At 33.2% G+C, this 20,643-nt stretch overlaps 1 protein-coding gene across 5 annotated transcripts; it reads right to left on the reverse strand.

Moving 5' to 3' along the window:
- Positions 1–441: 441 nt before the first annotated feature.
- On the reverse strand, positions 442–2,514 carry LOC126855992 (torsin-like protein). 5 transcript variants are annotated; one of them, XM_050604144.1, is made up of 4 exons: positions 2,477–2,514; positions 1,861–2,034; positions 1,188–1,453; positions 442–1,102 (listed from the first exon to the last, which is right to left on the reverse strand). In XM_050604144.1, the coding sequence occupies exons 3-4, from the start codon at positions 1,440–1,442 to the stop codon at positions 506–508; spliced, it is 852 nt and encodes a 283-aa protein (XP_050460101.1). In that variant the 5' UTR covers positions 1,443–1,453; positions 1,861–2,034; positions 2,477–2,514; the 3' UTR covers positions 442–505. The 5 variants fall into 5 exon arrangements, with proteins under 5 accessions (XP_050460101.1, XP_050460099.1, XP_050460097.1 ...); XM_050604142.1 differs by having other exon boundaries at positions 1,861–1,968; positions 2,457–2,497; XM_050604140.1 differs by having other exon boundaries at positions 2,457–2,496.
- Between the last annotated feature and the right edge of the window lie 18,129 nt (positions 2,515–20,643).

Below are 20,643 nucleotides of genomic sequence, written 5' to 3' on the forward strand. Positions count from 1 at the left end.
AATCAAAACTCTGTCCACAGAAAATAGTAATATTTAAATTTAAAATCGCGGAAAAATATACATCAAATCTTATTTAATAGCCTATTTATTGTCAAAACATTTGTTGCTCCAAGTAATTGAATTAATTAAGTTATTGAAATTTAATTTGATAAAATTGAGAAGTTATTCTCCTTTCGCATAATTACATTACTGGTTATCGAACAACTTCTATATAGATTACATATACAAATATATATAAAAATATATTTATTTCTCGACATACATACATACATATATATATATATATATATATATATATATATATATATATATATATATAAATTCTAAGTACGAGAAATTAATTTTACTATTTTTTTAATTGTTAGACATATTTTTCTGAGTGTGCCAATAAGAAATTCTATCAATAAAGGACCTTATCAAGATGTTACACAAATGCTTACATTACAACAGTTTTTCATCTATTTTATTATTTTCATTATCAATATTTTGAATATTTCATATTATCTTAATTATTAATTTTGGATTCTGATCGTTTACGATAAACGATAGAAGCAACTTTTTGCTCTATTCTCTTACAGCCAGCCATTGAGTATAACTTATATGGTTCGGGACCGAAAGTCAAATATGACAGTGCCTCCTCTATCATGTCCTCCTTTGGAGTGACGCCTCGTTCGGAAAAAGCCCTCGTCAGACACTTTCTAACATGTATCTCTTCTAGAGGCAGAAAAGGCACATAGTGATCGATCACGCTGGTCTGTATAGTATCACTACGATGGAAACCGCCTTTTTCACTGAATGCGCCATCGGCTATCAATTTTTCAAAGTCCTGCAATCGAGTATCATCTCGTTTTCTACCCTTTTCCCACAGACTCGTGAGATGCCGCACTATATTAGCACTGCCAGTATTTGAGAGAAATATGAAAATGGCCTTGTTCTGATACACGGACTCACTGTGTTTGGAAGATTTGTGATACATGTTGTAGTCGAGAAAGGGAACCAATACATTCAACAACCCTTCAGGCATTTTATCCACTTCGTCAAACACAAATAACGATCTCTCACATTGTTTTAGACCATTAGAAACAATTTTGTACAGATCTTCCTATAGAAAAAATTTATATTTGTTAACTCTTATTTTTAATATTATATTATTATTACATTATAATGAATTTTATATTTGAGCATACCTTATATTCGTCTACTTTTTGTTGCAAAGGAAAATCGTTACGGCCATTGAAAAAATGATAATATTGGCTCTCGATGCCTTTCTTATAAATCGCTGTAGCAATCATTTGGGCTACATAGTTCTTGCCAGTTCCTGGTGTGCCATGAAAACTCATGACCAGTGCTTTGGGTGATTTTTTGTTTGCCAAATGTCCCCGCAGTGCATGTATGATTGTATCTTGAGCAATTTGTTGTCCATATAACTTGGCAGTTAACATATATTCTAGTCCTAATAATTTAAATAATTAAATTATTAATAATACCTTCTCGTTTCAAGATTCTTGTTTGTATCCATAGAAAAGAAATAGAATAGAGCTGTAATTATAAGTAATTTAAAAAAATGCTAGGTGTTATAAACATATATAATACAAATATAGAATAGATATTTCTGCTTGAAAAATATAAAAAATGCTTGAATATCTCTTGCATAAATTATAAATTTTATTTTTCCATGAAAAAGAAAAAAAATCACTGTTACTGTATCATTATACTGGTCAAATAAAAGAAAAAAAAATCAGAAAGATAATAAAAACAAAGGAAATTCTCTCTTGTTTTTAATATATATAAATTAAAATATTAATCTATAAATAAAAAACAATAAAAAATTTTCTCGACGCTTACATAGTTCGTACTTACTATCTAAATCAGAAGGGACGTATTCATCTGTACAGCATTCCGTATACTTGCATTTGTACCAATCATAACCATAATAACCTCCACCAGCTAATAATGAACTGATCGTACCTATTACACCGAACGTAATAAGTTCACTTCGTGCGGATACAACGATCGTGAGGGCAAGTAAAAACTCTAAAATACAACCGGCAAAATCCATATTTAATTGTCAACTATTTCATTGCTCATATAATGGATCTTCGTTGACATCCCATATCACGTTTATGACAAACAGTTAGTTTTTTCATATTTATTTCATATTTTTCATAACTTTGAATTTATGATTTTGAAATGAGTACATCATACACATTATTTAATAAATACATGTATCAGGACAAAAATCGAAATTAAATTAAAATTTCAGACAAAAATTTGACAGAAATTGATTTGTAATTGAATATTTATAGTTATATTTGTGTAAAAATTGTATTTCATAAAATGAACTTGTAATATAGTTTTTCTGACTTTCAATAAATAAAACAGTTCAGTTTTGATTTAAAATATTACAAAATATAAACACACAACGCATGTTCTATCGTTATATTTTAATTACGAACGGAGAGAAGCCTGAAAGCACCTGAAAGCGGCCATCCCTGCGTTTTTTATACGATAACTCCCGTATACGGGACCCGTACAGCAGCGCCTCTATAGTTCATTTTACAACCGTTTGGAACTATATGGCCACGTCCATTTTCAGGCAGGAAACAGCCGAATGGTTTATTTCCATGCTATTGTTACGTCTCAGCGACGCTCTTTTTCTCTCTATACCTCAGTTAGTAAGAAAAAGATTGCTCTCTACTTTTATAGAACAACCTGCTTTCACCGGCTATACCTCAGGGATGCCGAGAGCTAGGACTAATCTGTGGATCTAGGGGAATGATGTAGGCGCGGAACTAGTTGGTTACTAGGAAGTTTCACTAGGTATTTTAGGGATATGGGCGCAACTAAGTATATGGAATTCGAAGGTTAATCAGGTTTAAAGAATAGAATTTTAATATTATAATAAAAGAAATATATCGATTATGTATCTAAATATCTAATATATTTATCTATGTTCAAATGATTTTCAGTTAAGCGATATTTTAATTGGGAGCTTAGATCACGAGAAGAAATTGTTAAATTATGTTGATAACTTTCCTTAACATGTGTTACATTTTGATATAATTGGTTTAGTAATATAAATTCTGGTGTATACGTAAATAGGCCAGTAGAGTCACTTATTAGATAGAGACCGTTATTAGTTAAGTCGACTTTATTACGAAGTTTTATTTGTGAATGTTTTTGAATGTCTTTATGAAATTTATGAGAGAATTTCAAGCGATTTATAAGGGCTAGAGAGAAAAAAACTTTTACAAGATATTATACAAGGTTTTGATTTATTAGTAGAATGTTTAAACTGAGATAGATTAGAAATGCATTTGACGCGTTTCTTTATGCCGGATCTATGGTTTCATTTTTTACGGCAAGCCCGCTTGTATTGCAGGTTCACATGCATATGCAAGGGGCTTATTACTTAAGATATATATATATATATATATATATATATATATATATATATATATATATATTAATTAAAAACAGTACAAGAGTTAGGGAATTAAGATTCGAAAAGGAATATTATAATAGAAATTAAGAGTAATTAATAAATTGTGGACACTAAATAATAGAGAGTTAGTTAGATCGAATTAATTTATTATGAGAATTGTCTAAAGAATAAAGTCTTTTATTTAATATCAATACTTGATTATATTATGACTCTAAATTTCTGATAGAAAGAGAAGGTTTAGAAAAGTGTCGAATGTCGCCAGGGGCACCGTAATAAGCGCTCGGCAACGATGGAATCTTAGGGAGAATAGGTAATGTCGCCAGGGCACCGTAATCAGCGCACGGCAACTAGGTTTAAGGGTTATATCAAGAATTGAAAAAGAAAGGAGAAGGTCGCCAGGGGCACCATAAGCGCTCGGCAACGATGGATTTTCGGGAAAAAGAGCAAAATGTTGCAAGATTAAGTCAGGTTTAAATGAAAACAGTAGTGTATATTTTGCATGAAATTTATAAATCTTACTTAGTATTGATATTATGTGTTTTAAATAATAGTAGGTGTAACGTCCTGCCAATTTTAAAAACTATATTTTAGCTAGTAATTAAGTACCGCTTTTATCCCTGCAAAATACCTATGGAATAATTATGTAATCCATTTGCTTTTATTTTAATTGTTTAACTAATTTCATTAATTGCTTATCATTCTAGTTCCATATGGTTATTTAGCTTAAAAACCGAATATATTTTAATTCTTTTAGTAATAATAATCGATGGCGCAAGAAATTGAGAATTCCTTGGATCGACGAATCAGGAAGCATTATTTAGAACTAGCTAGCTATACAACAGTGACTTTCTAGAACTAACCTGCTGATTACTTTAAGAACGGACTTGCGAGCGAGTTTCACACTCGATAATATCGATACTAATATCTAACTTTTAAGATTTTAATATTTAATCAGACAATATAAATACAGACAAATATATATATATAATAATTACTCACTCTTAAATTGAGGAGTAAATGCACCGTACTTTATGAAATCATAAAACGTATATAATAATAATTTGTTGACAATATTTATAATTATTTTATCCAAAACATCACATATAAAATTTTCAATACTATATTCAATACAATTATACTTTATAAATAATTAAAATTATATTAATTAAAATAGGTTATTATATAATGCGCGAATGCTTCCGTAAAGAAATGATTTTAATAAAATTAATATGCTTTATTGTAGTATCGATCAAGCTATCATAAATATGAATTTAAGAGGCTTATATTCTATGGAATCATAAATTATATGCATTACATATAATACATATAAGTTATCTAAAATATCTATTTTTTTTTAAACTATAGAATGTCATAACTTTATATAAATTGCCAACTTATTATCAGAACTGAAATAAATAGAACAAATGATTCCATAAATTAGTAAGCATAAATATTAACTATATTATTAAGGATTTTATATTATAAAATATTAATTAATAAACAGTAGTGTTTATACGACCAAACTGGCAATTTAGATTGCCAGTTTGGTCGTATAAACTACTGTTTATTAATTTATTTACTGGCGACATTTTTAAAATTAAACATAAAATATTAATTAAGCTGAAAAAAATGCGCATAAGAGGCCTCATATCAGTGAAACCTGATATTGCGAACGATAAGTCAAACGGACTCGCGACGGCTACGATTACGAGCGCCGAAACTTAATAGGCAGATAAGCATATCGATCGACAATTCTCAGAAGAATTGTTGTTAAAAATCCTTCTTCTCAGAAGTCCTCCACTGAATCATTCTAAGAATATTCCAGAGCGCAACGCGTGATCTGCACACGGCCCGAAGACCCTTTGTTGCGACAGTATATAAGCCGGTGATTTCGAACCTTCGGGGCATTCAATTAAGCGGCATTCAATTACGAGGTTTTCAAGCATTCGAATCATTCATTCTTACATCCAATTGAAAAGTCTCCAAGCATTTATTCTTAGTTAACATTATTCATTACTAATTCATTACTATTTCGTACAAGTATTCGCTCCGTATTATTTGTTCATTGTTCGCGTACTATTCACTATACCATTTCGATTAATATATTAATTGTTATTACTGTCGATTCAGTGTTAAGTTGTGTAAAACTAAGGAAATGATAAAAAACTTTGTGCATACGTCTGTGTGCTTTTATCCGGTCTACTTCATCCACAACCGAGATCTTAAAGGACGAGAGAAGGGCTTAACAAGGTACGACCAGAACTTGAACAGAAGGAAAGATTTTTCTGCCACATCACGGTAAGTACTTACAATTACTATAAATCCCATCTTTCCATAAATATTAGAAACTTTATTTGAATTAACTGACAACCTCTAATATCAATTAATTATCTTTTCATCCTCTAAATAATAAGAAATCCTCTGTCAAGCATTAGCATATGGCTGACAGTTTCCAGTCAGTCAACTTTAATCTATTATCCTACTATTATTTAAAACACACCCCTAATATCAATACTAAGTAAGATTTATAAATTCCATGCAAAATATATACTACTGTTGTCATTTGAACCTGACTTAATCTTGCAACACTTTGCTCTTTTTCCCGAAAATCCAACGTTGCCGAGCGCTTATGGTGCCCCTGGCGACTCCCTCCTTTTTCCTAAATTCTGAATATAATCCTTAAACCTCGTTGCCGAGCGCTTATGGTGCCCCTGGCGACTCCCTTTTTCCTAAATTTTGACCTCGTTGCCGAGCGCTTATGGTGCCCCTGGCGACTCCCTTTTTCCTAAATTTTGACCTCGTTGCCGAGCGCTTATGGTGCCCTGGCGACTTCCTCCTTTCTTCTTGAATTCTTTATATAACCCTTAAACCTAGTTGCCGAGCGCTGATCGAGGTGCCCTGGCGACGTTTCCTATCAATTTAAAAATCTCCCACAAGAAATGACAACAGGAGATTAAATTAAAATCAAATTTATTATCTAATTTTCTGAACACAACCCAATCCTTGAACCTAGTTGCCGAGCGCTAATTACGGTGCCCTGGCGACATTACACATTCTCCCTAAAATTCCATCGTTGCCGAGCGCTTATTACGGTGCCCCTGGCGACATTCGATCTCTTTTCTAAACCTTCCCTTTCTATCAGAAATTTAGAGTCATAATATAATCAAGTATTGATATTAAATAAGAAACCTTATTCCTTAGACAATTCTCATAATAAATTAATTCGATCTAACTAACTCTCTATTATTTAGTGTCCACAATTTATTAATTATTCTTAATTTCTATTATAATATTCCTTTCCAAATCTTAATTCTCTAACTCTTGTACTGTTTCTAATTAATATATATATATAATATATATATATATATATATATATATATATATATATATATCTTAAGTAATAAACCCCTTGCATATGGTGAACCCGCAATACAAGCGGGCTTGCCGTAAAAAACGGAATAGATCCGGCATAAAGAAACGCGTCAAATGCATTTCTAATCTATCTCAGTTTAAACACTTTATTAATAAATCAAAACTTTGTATAATATCTTGTAAAAGAGTTTTTTCTCTCTAGCCCTTATAAATCGCCTGAAATCCTCTCATAGATTTTATAAAGACATTCAAAAACATTCACGAATAAAACTTCATAATAAAATCAACTTAACTAATAACGGTCTCTATCTAATAAGTGACCCTACTAGCCTATTTACGTATATGCCAGAATTTATATTACTAAACCAATTATATCAAAATATAACACACGTTAAGAAAAGTTATCAACATAATTTAACAATTCCTTTTCGTGATATAAGCTCCCAATTAAAATATCAATTAACTGAAAATCATTTGAACATAGATAAATATATTAGATATTTAGATACATAATCGATATAATTCTTTTATTATAATATTAAAATTCTATTCGTTAAACCTGATTAACCTTCGAATTACATATTGTTACATCTCAGCGACGCTCTTTCTCTCTCTATACCTCAGTTAGTGAGAAAAAGATTGCTCTCTACTTTTATAGGGCAACCTGCTTCCACCGGCTATACCCCAGGGACGCCGAGAGCTAGGACTAATCTAGTGGATCTAGGGGAATGATGTAGCGCGGAACTATTTGGTTACTAGAAGTTTCACTAGGTATTTTAGGGATATGGACGCAACTAGGTATACGTAATTCGAAAGTTAATCAGATTTAAAGAATAGACCTTTAATATTATAATAAAAGAAAGATATCGATTATGGTTGCGTTTTAGCGGCAAGTCCGCTTGTATTGCGGGTTCACCATATGCAAGGGGCTTGTTACTTAAGATATATATATATATATATATATTAATTAGAAACCGTAAGAGTTAGAGAATTAAGATTTGAAAAGGAACATTATGATAGAAATTAAGGATAGTTAACAAATTGTGGACACTAAATAATAGAGAGTTAGTTAGATCGAATTAAGTTATTATTAGAATTGTCTAAAGGATAAGGTCTTTTATTTAATATCAATACTTGATTATATTATGACTCTAAGTTTCTAATATTTATGGAAAGATGGGGATTTATAGTAATTGTAAGTACTTACCGTGATGTGGCAGGAAAATCCTTCCTTCTGTTCAAGTTCTGGTCGTACTTTGTTAAGCCCTTCTCTCGTCCTTTAAGACCTCGGTCGTGGATGAAGTAGGCCGGATAAAAGTACACAGATGTATGCACAAAGTTCTTTATTATTTCTTTAGTTTTACACAACTTAACACTGAATCGACAATTATATTAATCGAAATGGAATAATGAATAGTACGCGAACAATGAACGAATAATACGGAGCGAATACTTGTACGAAATAGTAAGGAATTAGTAATGAATAATGTTAGCTAAGAATAAATGATTCGAATGCTTGAAGATCTCTTAATTGACTGACCGAACTGACTGTAATGCTATGACTGAATGATCTGAACGTAATGCTCTGAATTGACTGCAATGAACGTAATGCTGAATGATCTGAATGTAATGTCCCGAACTGAATGCTCGAACTGACTGCTCCGATTTTACTGCCCCGAAGGTTCGAAATCGCCGGCTTATATACTGTCGAAACAAAGGGTCTTCGGGCCGTGCGCAGCACACGCGTCGCGCTCTGGAAGGTTCTTAGAATGATTCAGTGAAGGACTTCTGAGAAGAAAGATTTTTAACAACAATTCTTCTGAGAATTGTCGATCGATATGTTTATCTGACTATTGAGTTTCGGCGCTCGTGGTCGTAGCCGTCGCATGTCCGTTCGACTTATCGCTCGCAATATCAGGTTTCACTGACATGAGGCCTCTTATGCGCATTCTCTTCTTAAGCTTAGTTAATATTTTATAATATAAAATCCTTAATAATATGGTTAATATTTATGCTTATTAATTTATGGAATCATTTGTTCTATTTATTTCAGTTCTGATAATAAGTTGGCAATTTAATTAAAGTTATGGCATTCTATAGTTTAAAAATATAGATATTTTAGATAACTTATTTGTATTATATGCAATGTATATAATTTATGATTCCATAGAATATAAGCCTCTTAAATTTATATTTATGGTCGCTTGATCGATACTACAATAAAGCATATTAATTTTATTAAAATCATTTCTTTATGGAAGCATTCGCGCATTATATAATAACCTGTTTTAATTAATATGATTTTAATTATTTATAAAGTATAATTGTATTGGATATAGTATTGAAAGTTTTATATGTGATGTTTTGGATAAAATAATTATAAATATTCAACAAATTATTATTATATACGTTTTATGATTCCATAAAGTACGGCGCATTTACTCCTCAATTTAAGAGTGAGTAATTATTATATATATATTTGTCTGTATTTATATTGTATAATTAAATATTAAAATCTTAAAAGTTAGATGTTAGTATCGATATTATCGAGTGTGAAACTCGCTCGCAAGTCCGTTCTTAAAGTAATCAGCAGGTTAGTTTTAGAAAGTCACTGCTGTATAGCTAGCTAGTTCTAAATAATGCTTCCTGATTCGCCGATCTAAGGAATTTTCAATTCCTTGCGCCATCGATTATTATTACAAAAAGGATTAAAATATATTCGGTTTTTGGGCTAAATAACCATATGGAACTAGAATGATAAGCGATTAATGAAATTAGTTAACAATTAAAATAAAAGCATATGGATTACATTTTCGCTTATTTTAAAGAACAATCGGTCGCTGGTGGTTCTAGGGGCAATAAGGGTGGCTCTTCGGGTGCAGAGGGTGGTGATATGTCGTCCTTGTTGTTGTCGTCTTTGTTAATTGGTCCTCGTGCAAGGTGAAGTAACAAATGGGCGAGAGAGCTCCAGATCGCTCCCAATAAATGTAAACTCCATCCATAGGCAGTATGTAGAGCATATCCATGAATAGCAGTATCGACAACGATTTTTATAATGCGGATGACTACTAGGATGCCAAATATACCGGCGGTTGCAGAACTAAATGTAACAAATCCATTCCATACTCGAGAAGCAGAATTTTCAGCTATTTTATTGAGAGAAGCTTCGTCTAACAGATTGTACATGGAGACTACGTTCGTATCGATGGAATGGCCAGTGAGTCCTCTAGCGATTGTATTAAGGAGAGCAGGTTTTTCTGCAGGAAACATAATGTGGTCCCTCAGCTTTTCTATATCCTTCTTGGAATATATTCCGCTGATAGCAAGAGGTCCTGGTGTTAAGTAGTCCCAAGATAAAGTTGTTAATGGTCGTAATTGTTGAGGTGGTAGTTGTCTTACTTGTGGTTCAGGTGTAAATTGAACCCAAGTATCTTCGATGCGATATATCGTAGGTAATTCGTAACTGCACTCTCTTTGATTTCCGAGTTTAGTAATTACTCGAGATTTAGGAGTAAGAAATAAGGAAATATTACGCACAGTTACTGGTAACTCCGTGTAACATCCTTCTGTCCTTCTTACTGTGACATCTACAGGTATGCATTTGACAATATGCGTAACTTCTCCAGTGGTGACTGCCATATAGCCTGGTCCCTTCATAAGTCGATATGCGAATTCATCTGGTTGAAGAGTAGCAAAAGACAAGGCATTAGTTATTACTTGTCTTTCCAGTTCGCATTTTTGTTGCATGACATTATGATATAATGAAGTCATTTGATGACGAATATGTTTTTCTACATATACAAATTTAGAGTTCATATATGCGAAAATATCCAGATTATCTACGGAAATGATGCCACGACTGGCAAAGGTATCTCCCTTTTTGGTTTCCAGGATAAAAAGTTTTGGATGTTCTGTGCAGAGTAGAGTGTATCCACACAAGGGTTGTTCCTTAGTTTTGGTGAGAGCAAAGGTGATGTCTTCCGTTGTTAAGCTGTAGATGATGGGAGACACAGAATTGATAGCGTCATCTACAATTCTGGTTGCTGGGCCTTCATAGAGGACATCATACCGATGGAAATTACATGATAATGTTGGTATAGGCTTCCAGTACGTGTAGCCGTCGTCTGAATCAATACAGAAACTTTCGCTGAGAGCGCAAACGGTTCCTGATTTCAATATTATTTTCCCTGAGTTTAGCTGTACAGGGACGTGCGATGATCTCAAGGATATCTTAAGGACAGCTTGAACAATAACGTCATCCCATGTGCCGTAAGAATCAGAGTATTGCGTTCCTTTACAGCTTCCATCGTTGCTAATTCGTTCAGCCAGGGTAAGGCTGTGAAAAGAAGTCTGATTAGCTCTCAGACCATGGATGATGTTGCCGGCTCCTAATGTGAAGGTTCCATCTTGAAACATTCTTCGACATAAGGAGTATCCAGTCTCGTGAATATAGTCCGCTCTTCCATTGTGGACTGCCGAGACATGCGAATGCATTCCGCAGTGGTAGATTGTCCTTGAGATTTCAACCTTGCATTGGATAACCTCTGCATGGTTGTAATCGGAAAGTTGTAAAAGTTGGACGTATGTTTCGCTGGTATTGGGTTTTCGATAATTTAAGTTGCATTCACCAACATCGAGCAGCGATACCAAAGTAATGTTAAGGTGTTGTCCGCCGCAATCAAACCCGATAAGTGCGCAGAGTGGGCTTATAAAAATGAATATTGCAAGGTGTCTTAACATCTCTGCAATTATACAAATATACATATATATATGTATATATATATATATATATATACATGTATATATATATGTGATGTCCTATTTTACTTACTTAATGTCTAGATTAAATTTCCCTTTTTTTATTATTTTTTCTTTGTCACTACTCATAAATAGCTACATAATGTATTTCTTGAGAGTTTGGATATATGAGAGTACGTTTTAATATACACATATATGTGTTATGAGTAATTATATTAATAATTATATTATCAATACATCAATTGAAAGGAAAAGCATATATAAATGTCTTAAAATTTTAAAGCAGTATTATTATAATAGAATTTTTATAAGATAATGTATCTTTCTATAAAATTTAAAATTAATATAATATTGGTAATACAAAATATATGTACATAATATATAGGAATATATTATATAGACTATATATATATATATATATATATATATATATATATATATATTGATTCTTATATGGTATTACGAGTTATATGTATTCAACTGTATCGTCATAGAAAGCGAGAAAAAAATTGTCAGCAGGTAGTTATTCTAGTCACGCGTTCCTAGTGAATCGTATTCTCTTTTACTATTTTAAGTGGTCACATATGGGGTATCTGTTGGGTATGGTCAGTGGAACGGCGGGACGCAGCTAAGAGTTTTTCGTCAGTACGTGAGCGGACATAACACGACGCGTTTGCTTAAAAATATATATATAGAAGAAAACTATAGGGAGAAAAGAGAAAAAAAATGGAAGGTCTTTTATATTAAATAAAGTGATTCGTGTGGTGTGCCCTACAGAAGTAAGTAATAATTTTGAGATAATATATATATACATATATGTATGTGTGTGTAAAATATATCTACATGTACGCGTGTGCATATATATAAGTGTCAGCTTACATGTACCTATGTCCTCAATTTATTATACATATATTTATTATATATAATTTTATATTTTCCAGTTCTCCAGTGACGTAAAAATAGAAGGATTCATAAATATAGAAAATCGCCAGTGGGTGAGGGCGGTGCGTCGAGAGGCGCGTCGAAATTTGGAGGAACTTTGGCGCGACACAAAGGAAGCAAGGGAGATAGAAGAGTGGAACGGCGTCGACTTCGACATATTCGACCTAACGAAATTATTTGGTATGGAGCCCTACGAAGTTGTGAAGGTGGAGGAGCCGTGGGATCCTTGAGAACAGTTCCTTTATTTTGGTAATAATATGTTTATTCTTGAGTGTGCTTTCTTTATTATTTTATAGTTAAATTCAGAAATTACTGGTTTTTGTTTCAGATCGTGCGTGGACTTCACAATAAAAGAAGAAGATATCCCCTTTGATCTATTTTATATTGTATTTTTATAATGAATAAAATACTTAATATGTATTTATGTGTTAAATTCAATATTTTCCTAAAGTAGAAATGTTACTTTATAAAAAATATGTTTTTTTTCCTTTTTTTTTTCTTTTATATTTTCTTATAATTACATGCTGAGAAAAAATATATTTATATATATTATTGAAATTTTAAAGCTTATTAATATTATTAATGTAACTATATTGGTATAATCTTTATAATATAATATTCTTATGTCATTCTAATTAATGTTAGTAGTAAAGATTAATGATTATTATTTAGATTTATTAGTAACTAGCACTAGTAATTATAGTATGGTAGTATTCCGTTAAAGTATTAAGTAATTAGTTCAATATAGTTAGTAGAAGCTGTTAAATAATGATAAGCAGATGATATGCCATTAGAATAGTGCGTTAGGGTATTCCTAAAAGTAATAATAAATCAAACGTATAAAGTAAAGCATTTATCGTAAAATTGAGCGCGTAAAAACTAAGTTACTCTCTCAAATTTGACAAAATTTATAAATAACTACCGTATGACGTAATCCAGCTGGAATAAAATGATAAAACAAGCGAAAATAAAATAATTTATAGTAAGTAGTTAATAACCGTTCAAAAAAGAATAGAGTTGTTATCCATCTTAAGATAACCCAGGACTTTAGCACAATAAGCAAAGCACAGATGATGGTGTGCGGTTAAAGAGGAATGATGCTTTTGTCCTGAAATAATAATAAAATAATTCGTTGGCGATGCCAACGCATCTGTAACCAAAAATAATATTCACATTGTTTCATCCTGGCTCAACGTGAGCGAGTTTTAGTTTATTGATGTGTACAATTCGAGGTTTATTCTTTATTAAAATTTTAACATTATATTGAGGTAAGATTTCTATAACTTGATGAGGGCCCGTATACTGATCAGAGAATTTCCCTCTTGCGGGTTCTTTTAATAAAAATACATATGATCCTACGCGAAAATTTTGCGGATTAATTTTTCGATCATAATAATATTTATTTTTTTCTTTTGCTGCTATAAGATTTTTACGTGCTTCTTCCTGTATATCGTTGATTTTATTAAATAAATCCGTTAAATATTGTTGATAAGTTATCTCTAGATTCTCGTCTATTGGTGTGTGAGCGGAGGGTAATCGTGCTATACGACCAAAAATTAATTCAAATGGCGAAAATTTAGTACCGTTACGTCTCAGCGACGCTCTTTCTCTCTCTATACCTCAGATAGTGAGAAAAAGATTGCTCTCTACTTTTATAGGGCAACCTGCTTCCACCGGCTATACCCCAGGGACACCGAGAGCTAGGACTAATCTAGTGGATCTAGGGGAATGATGTAGGCGCGGAACTATTTGGTTACTAGGAAGTTTCACTAGGTATTTTAGGGATATAGACGCAACTAGGTATATGTAATTCGAAGGTTAATCAGGTTTAAAGAATAGACTTTTAATATTATAATAAAAGAAAGATATCGATTATGGTTGCGTTTTAGCGGCAAGTCCGCTTGTATTGCGGGTTCACCATATGCAAGGGGCTTCTTACTTAAGATATATATATATTAATTAGAAACCGTAAGAGTTAGAGAATTAAGATTTGAAAAGGAACATTATGATAGAAATTAAGAATAGTTAACAAATTGTGGACACTAAATAATAGAGAGTTAGTTAGATCGAATTAATTTATTATGAGAATTGTCTAAAGGATAAGGTCTTTTATTTAATATCAATACTTGATTATATTATGACTCTAAATTTCTGATAGAAAGGGAAGGTTTAGAAAAGAGATCGAATGTCGCCAGGGGCACCGTAATAAGCGCTCGGCAACGATGGAATTTTAGGGAGAATGTGTAATGTCGCCAGGGCACCGTAATTAGCGCTCGGCAACTAGGTTCAAGGATTGGGTTGTGTTCAGAAAATTAGATAATAAATTTGATTTTAATTTAATCTCCTGTTGTCATTTCTTGTGGGAGATTTTTAAATTGATAGGAAACGTCGCCAGGGCACCTCGATCAGCGCTCGGCAACTAGGTTTAAGGGTTATATAAAGAATTCAAGAAGAAAGGAGGAAGTCGCCAGGGCACCATAAGCGCTCGGCAACGAGGTCAAAATTTAGGAAAAAGGGAGTCGCCAGGGGCACCATAAGCGCTCGGCAACGAGGTCAAAATTTAGGAAAAAGGGAGTCGCCAGGGGCACCATAAGCGCTCGGCAACGAGGTTTAAGGATTATATTCAGAATTTAGGAAAAAGGAGGGAGTCGCCAGGGGCACCATAAGCGCTCGGCAACGTTGGATTTTCGGGAAAAAGAGCAAAGTGTTGCAAGATTAAGTCAGGTTCAAATGACAACAGTAGTATATATTTTGCATGGAATTTATAAATCTTACTTAGTATTGATATTAGGGGTGTGTTTTAAATAATAGTAGGATAATAGATTAAAGTTGACTGACTGGAAACTGTCAGCCATATGCTAATGCTTGACAGAGGATTTCTTATTATTTAGAGGATGAGAAGATAATTAATTGATATTAGGGGTTGTCAGTTAATTCAAATAAAGTTTCTAATATTTATGGAAAGATGGGATTTATAGTAATTGTAAGTACTTACCGTGATGTGGCAGAAAAATCTTTCCTTCTGTTCAAGTTCTGGTCGTACCTTGTTAAGCCCTTCTCTCGTCCTTTAAGACCTCGGTCGTGGATGAGGTAGGCCGGATAAAAGTACACAGATGTATGCACAAAGTTCCTTATTATTTCTTTAGTTTTACACAACTTAACACTGAATCGACAATTATATTAATCGAAATGGAATAATGAATAGTACGCGAAATGAACAATGAACGAATAATACGGAGCGAATACTTGTACGAAATAGTAAGGAATTAGTAATGAATAATGTTAGCTAAGAATAAATGATTCGAATGCTTGAAGATCTCTTAATTGACTGACCGAACTGAATGTAATGCTATGACTGAATGATCTGAACGTAATGCTGAATTGACTGTTCCGTTTTTACTGCTCCGATTTGACTGCAATGAACGTAATGCTCTGATTTGTCTGCCCCGATTTGACTGCCCCGATTTGACTGCCCCGAAGGTTCGAAATCGCCGGCTTATATACTGTCGAAACAAAGGGTCTTCGGGCCGTGCGCAGCACACGCGTCGCGCTCTGGAAGATTCTTAGAATGATTCAGTGAAGGACTTCTGAGAAGAAAGATTTTTAACAACAATTCTTCTGAGAATTGTCGATCGATATGTTTATCTGACTATTGAGTTTCGGCGCTCGTGGTCGTAGCCGTCGCATGTCCGTTCGACTTATCGCTCGCAATATCAGGTTTCACTGACATGAGGCCTCTTATGCGCATTCTCTTCTTAAGCTTAGTTAATATTTTATAATATAAAATCCTTAATAATATGGTTAATATTTATGCTTATTAATTTATAGAATCATTTGTTCTATTTATTTCAGTTCTGATAATAAGTTGGCAATTTAATTAAAGTTATGGCATTCTATAGTTTAAAAATATAGATATTTTAGATAACTTATTTGTATTATATGCAATGTATATAATTTATGATTCCATAGAATATAAGCCTCTTAAATTTATATTTATGGTCGCTTGATCGATACTACAATAAAGCATATTCATTTTATTAAAATCATTTCTTTATGGAAGCATTCGCGCATTATATAATAACCTGTTTTAATTAATATGATTTTAATTATTTATAAAGTATAATTGTATTGGATATGGTATTGAAAGTTTTATATGTGATGTTTTGGATAAAATAATTATAAATATTCAACAAATTGTAGTCAACAAATTATTATTATATACGTTTTATGATTCCATAAAGTACGGCGCATTTACTCCTCAATTTAAGAGTGAGTAATTATTATATCTATTTGTCTGTATGATTAAATATTAAAATCTTAAAAGTTAGATATTAGTATCGATATTATCGAGTATGAAACTCGCTCGCAAATTCGTTCTTAAAGTAATCAGCAGGTTAGTTCTAGAAAATCACTGCTGTACAACTAGCTAGTTCTAAATAATGCTTCCTGATTCGTCGATCCAAGGAATTCTCAATTTCTTGCGCCATCGATTATTATTACTAAAAGGATTAAAATATATTCAGGTTTTAGGCTAAATAACCATATGGAACTAAAATAATAAGCGATTAATGAAATTAGTTAACATTTAAAATAAAAGCAAATGGATTACATAATTATTCTACAGGTATTTTGTAGGGATAAAAGCGGTACTTAATTACTAGCTAAAATATAGTTTTTAAAATTGGCAGGACGTTACAATATACTTAGTTGCGCCCATATCCCTAAAATACCTAGTGAAACTTCCTAGTAACCAACTAGTTCCGCGCCTACATCATTCCCCTAGATCCACAGATTAGTCCTAGCTCTCGGCATCCCTGAGGTATAGCCGGTGAAAGCAGGTTGTTCTATAAAAGTAGAGAGCAATCTTTTTCTTACTAACTGAGGTATAGAGAGAAAATGAGCGTCGCTGAGACGTAACACTCGATTAGCTGTCAAAACACATTTGAAATAATCGTCATGCCTTCAGCAGAGGTTAACATCTCCCTACATCCCTTAACAGGGCCGCCTTCTCAGCTCCACTTTAAAAAAAGACATCATAGAAATTAAGAAGCTTAGTTTTTCTAAAATATCAGTTCTATTCAATTCTAGTGAAGCAGCTAATAATTTAATTAATAATTCTATTCTAAAATCCAAAAACCTAATAGCCTATATTCCTTCTTACAGAGTTTCGGGACAAGAAGTGATTAGAAACGTACCACTAGACTTGACTAAAAATAATATCAAAGAAGAAATTGACTGTCCATTTGAAATTTCCTCTGTGCGCAGGCTTAACAAAAAAATTATCAATCCATCGACAAGAGCGGTGAGCTATTCACCATCCAAATCCATTGTAATCACCTTCGAAGATCAGAAAATATCACAATCATCTCTACTTGTTTATGGTCAGGTATGAAGTTGATATCTAAACCATCACTTTGCTACTCTTGTTATCATTATGGACATATTAAATCCCAGTGTACAGGCCAACCCCGCTGTCCCTATTGTGGCGATAAATCTCATGACATTGATACTCTCTGTCCCACAAGCAATCAAACTCCCTCATATATTAATTGTAAATGTCCCCATAAAACAAACGATCCATCCTGTCCAGAATGACTCACTCAAATGAAAATATTAGAACTAGCTGCACATAAAAATATTCTTATTATTGAAGCTAGAAAAATCATACGCGGAAATAATAACATAGCAACCAATCCTTACTTAAATTTCTCAAATTTTCCCGAACTTAGTAACTCTCCTACGATATGCTCTTCCCAGTATAGTTTTCTCCTAGAGTTAACACTGTCCCTCTTTCCTCTCTTCCCCACTCTTACGCGGAGGCTACTAACATTTTGCACAAAATGTCTTCTAATCCTAACCATGACCACTCAAATAAACCCACTCACTTTTCGACTTCTTTTCCTCATCTCCACTCTAATACTTACTCTCCATTACCACCTCCATCTTCTCCTCATTCCACCCACTCTAATTCAAACTTCAACTCCAATTAATTTTTTCCACCCAATTCTTTTCTAATTGCTCCCAACGGACGATTCTCCTCCTCATCATCTTCCTATGGTTTATCCCTAGATTTCTCCGCTGCTCCTATCTTATCCTCCTCCCACAATCCCTCTTCCATCACCCATTCTCCTCCTATCTCTCAATTCCCTCTCTCCTCCCTGACCATTAAATGTCTCTTATCCCCCTAATCCCTCTCATACAATTTGTCATTGAAAAAATTTCTCCGCTCTTAAAAGCTTTTGGTCTCTACGATGATGTAATAAAAATCTTTCACGATCTTACCAATCCTAGTCCTCATACACCCGATCTTGCTACCCAACATGTTCTCATCTAACAGGCTTACAATTTCAAATCTTTCCTCCATTAGAATTATTATATTATATTCTATAATGGAATTGCTTGAGCCACTTGATCTTAAACAAAGTCGACTCTCTTCGCTCTATTGCGGAAGACTATGATATTATCGCGCTGTCTGGCTTAATCCAAACTCTATCCTATCTCTTCAAAATTTTCACATCTTTAGAAAAGATATCCTCTCACACAACTCAGAAGGGCTTGCTTTAGCTATCAAACGCAATATCCCCTTCAAAATTTTGAATAACTGTTCTCAAATCTCAAACAGACTTGAATGTCAATCTGTAATTATCCAAATCGAAAACCAATTTCTTCAAATTATATCCATTTACAGATTCCCTCCCTCCTTCCTCCGCTCTTTTGAATGAAACGAGTTACTTAGTTTTTGTAACTCCTCCTCCTCCTCTCTTTTAATTGGAGATTTTAATAGTCACCATACGGAATGGGACTCTAACTGCATTGACTGTAGTGGTGCGGCTCTACTGTCGTCTACACTTAATCACTCCTTTATTTGCCTCAATGATGGTTCCTCTACCTTTCTATCTCGACCCAATCAATCCAAGTCCGTTATCGATTTAGCTATTGCCTCTCCTTCTCTCTACAGTTTTTGTGAAATGAGAATTCTTTCTGACCTCTATTACAGTGATCACTTCCCCATTTCTATCTCAATCAACTGCACAATCAAAAGACGTACCTTCTTTCCTTATAAGATTAAACTGAAAAAGGAAGACCGACAACAATTCATCTCGAACTTCACTCTCAATTTTCCCTCTCTCTTAGAAAACTTATCCAACTGCTCTATAGAAAAATATGACAACTTTACCTCTCATATCATGAATCAACTTCCTTCGCATCTTTCTCGCCCACATAAATCTAAATCTAACCTGCACAAATCTCTTCTAAAACGATCTACTCTTCCTACTCCTTGATGGGATGATGAATGCGAAACAGCCTCTTCCAACCAACGCCTTTTTCAATCAACTTCCAAAGAACGCTCTTAACACATGCAGATCAAACTTCTCCATATCTAATTTTATAAATTTAAAGAAATTAGAAGCAATTGCAAAACTTTGTTTGCACTTTAAGAGCAATTGCACTTTAAGAGCAGCCAAAAGAAGAGGGTGGAAAAATTTCTGCCTTTCTTTCAATGAACACACTCCTATCCAACATCTATGGAAAATGATCAGACGATTCAAATCCAGACATCTTAGTCTGTCATCCTTCCAAAACCTATCTAACTTTGAAATCCCAGATAAAATCATTAATCTCATCTCTTTGCTCTCCTTCTCTTTAAGAAATACTCTTCTCACACTTTCCCAACTCTACATCTTGCAATATATTCAACAACCCCTTCACACTTTCTGAACTCACCAACTATATCAAATATCTTACTAAATCCTCTCCAGGAATGGATCGCATAGATTACAAAATGATCTCACTCTTACCTAATCAACATTTATCCACTCTCTTAAATATATTCAACAGCATTTTCGAGGAGAGAGCCTTCCTAGAATCATGGCAGCACTCTATCGTTTTCTTACTTCCGAAAAACTCACCTAACAAATTCAGACCAATCTCTCTCATCTCCTGTCTCCTTAAACTTATGGGAAAGTTTATCCACTCTCATCTAGAATGGTGGATTGAAAAGAACAACTTTTTTCCTTCGAGACAATTCAGTTTTAGAAAGAGAAAATCCTGCCACGATTACCTGGATATTCTTTTATCGGACATCTATAATAGTTTTGCTCTTTGCAAATGGTTTGGCTCAAATG

Source organism: Cataglyphis hispanica, chromosome 17 (assembly GCF_021464435.1).
Source record: "Cataglyphis hispanica isolate Lineage 1 chromosome 17, ULB_Chis1_1.0, whole genome shotgun sequence".
Lineage (NCBI taxonomy): Eukaryota > Metazoa > Arthropoda > Insecta > Hymenoptera > Formicidae > Cataglyphis > Cataglyphis hispanica.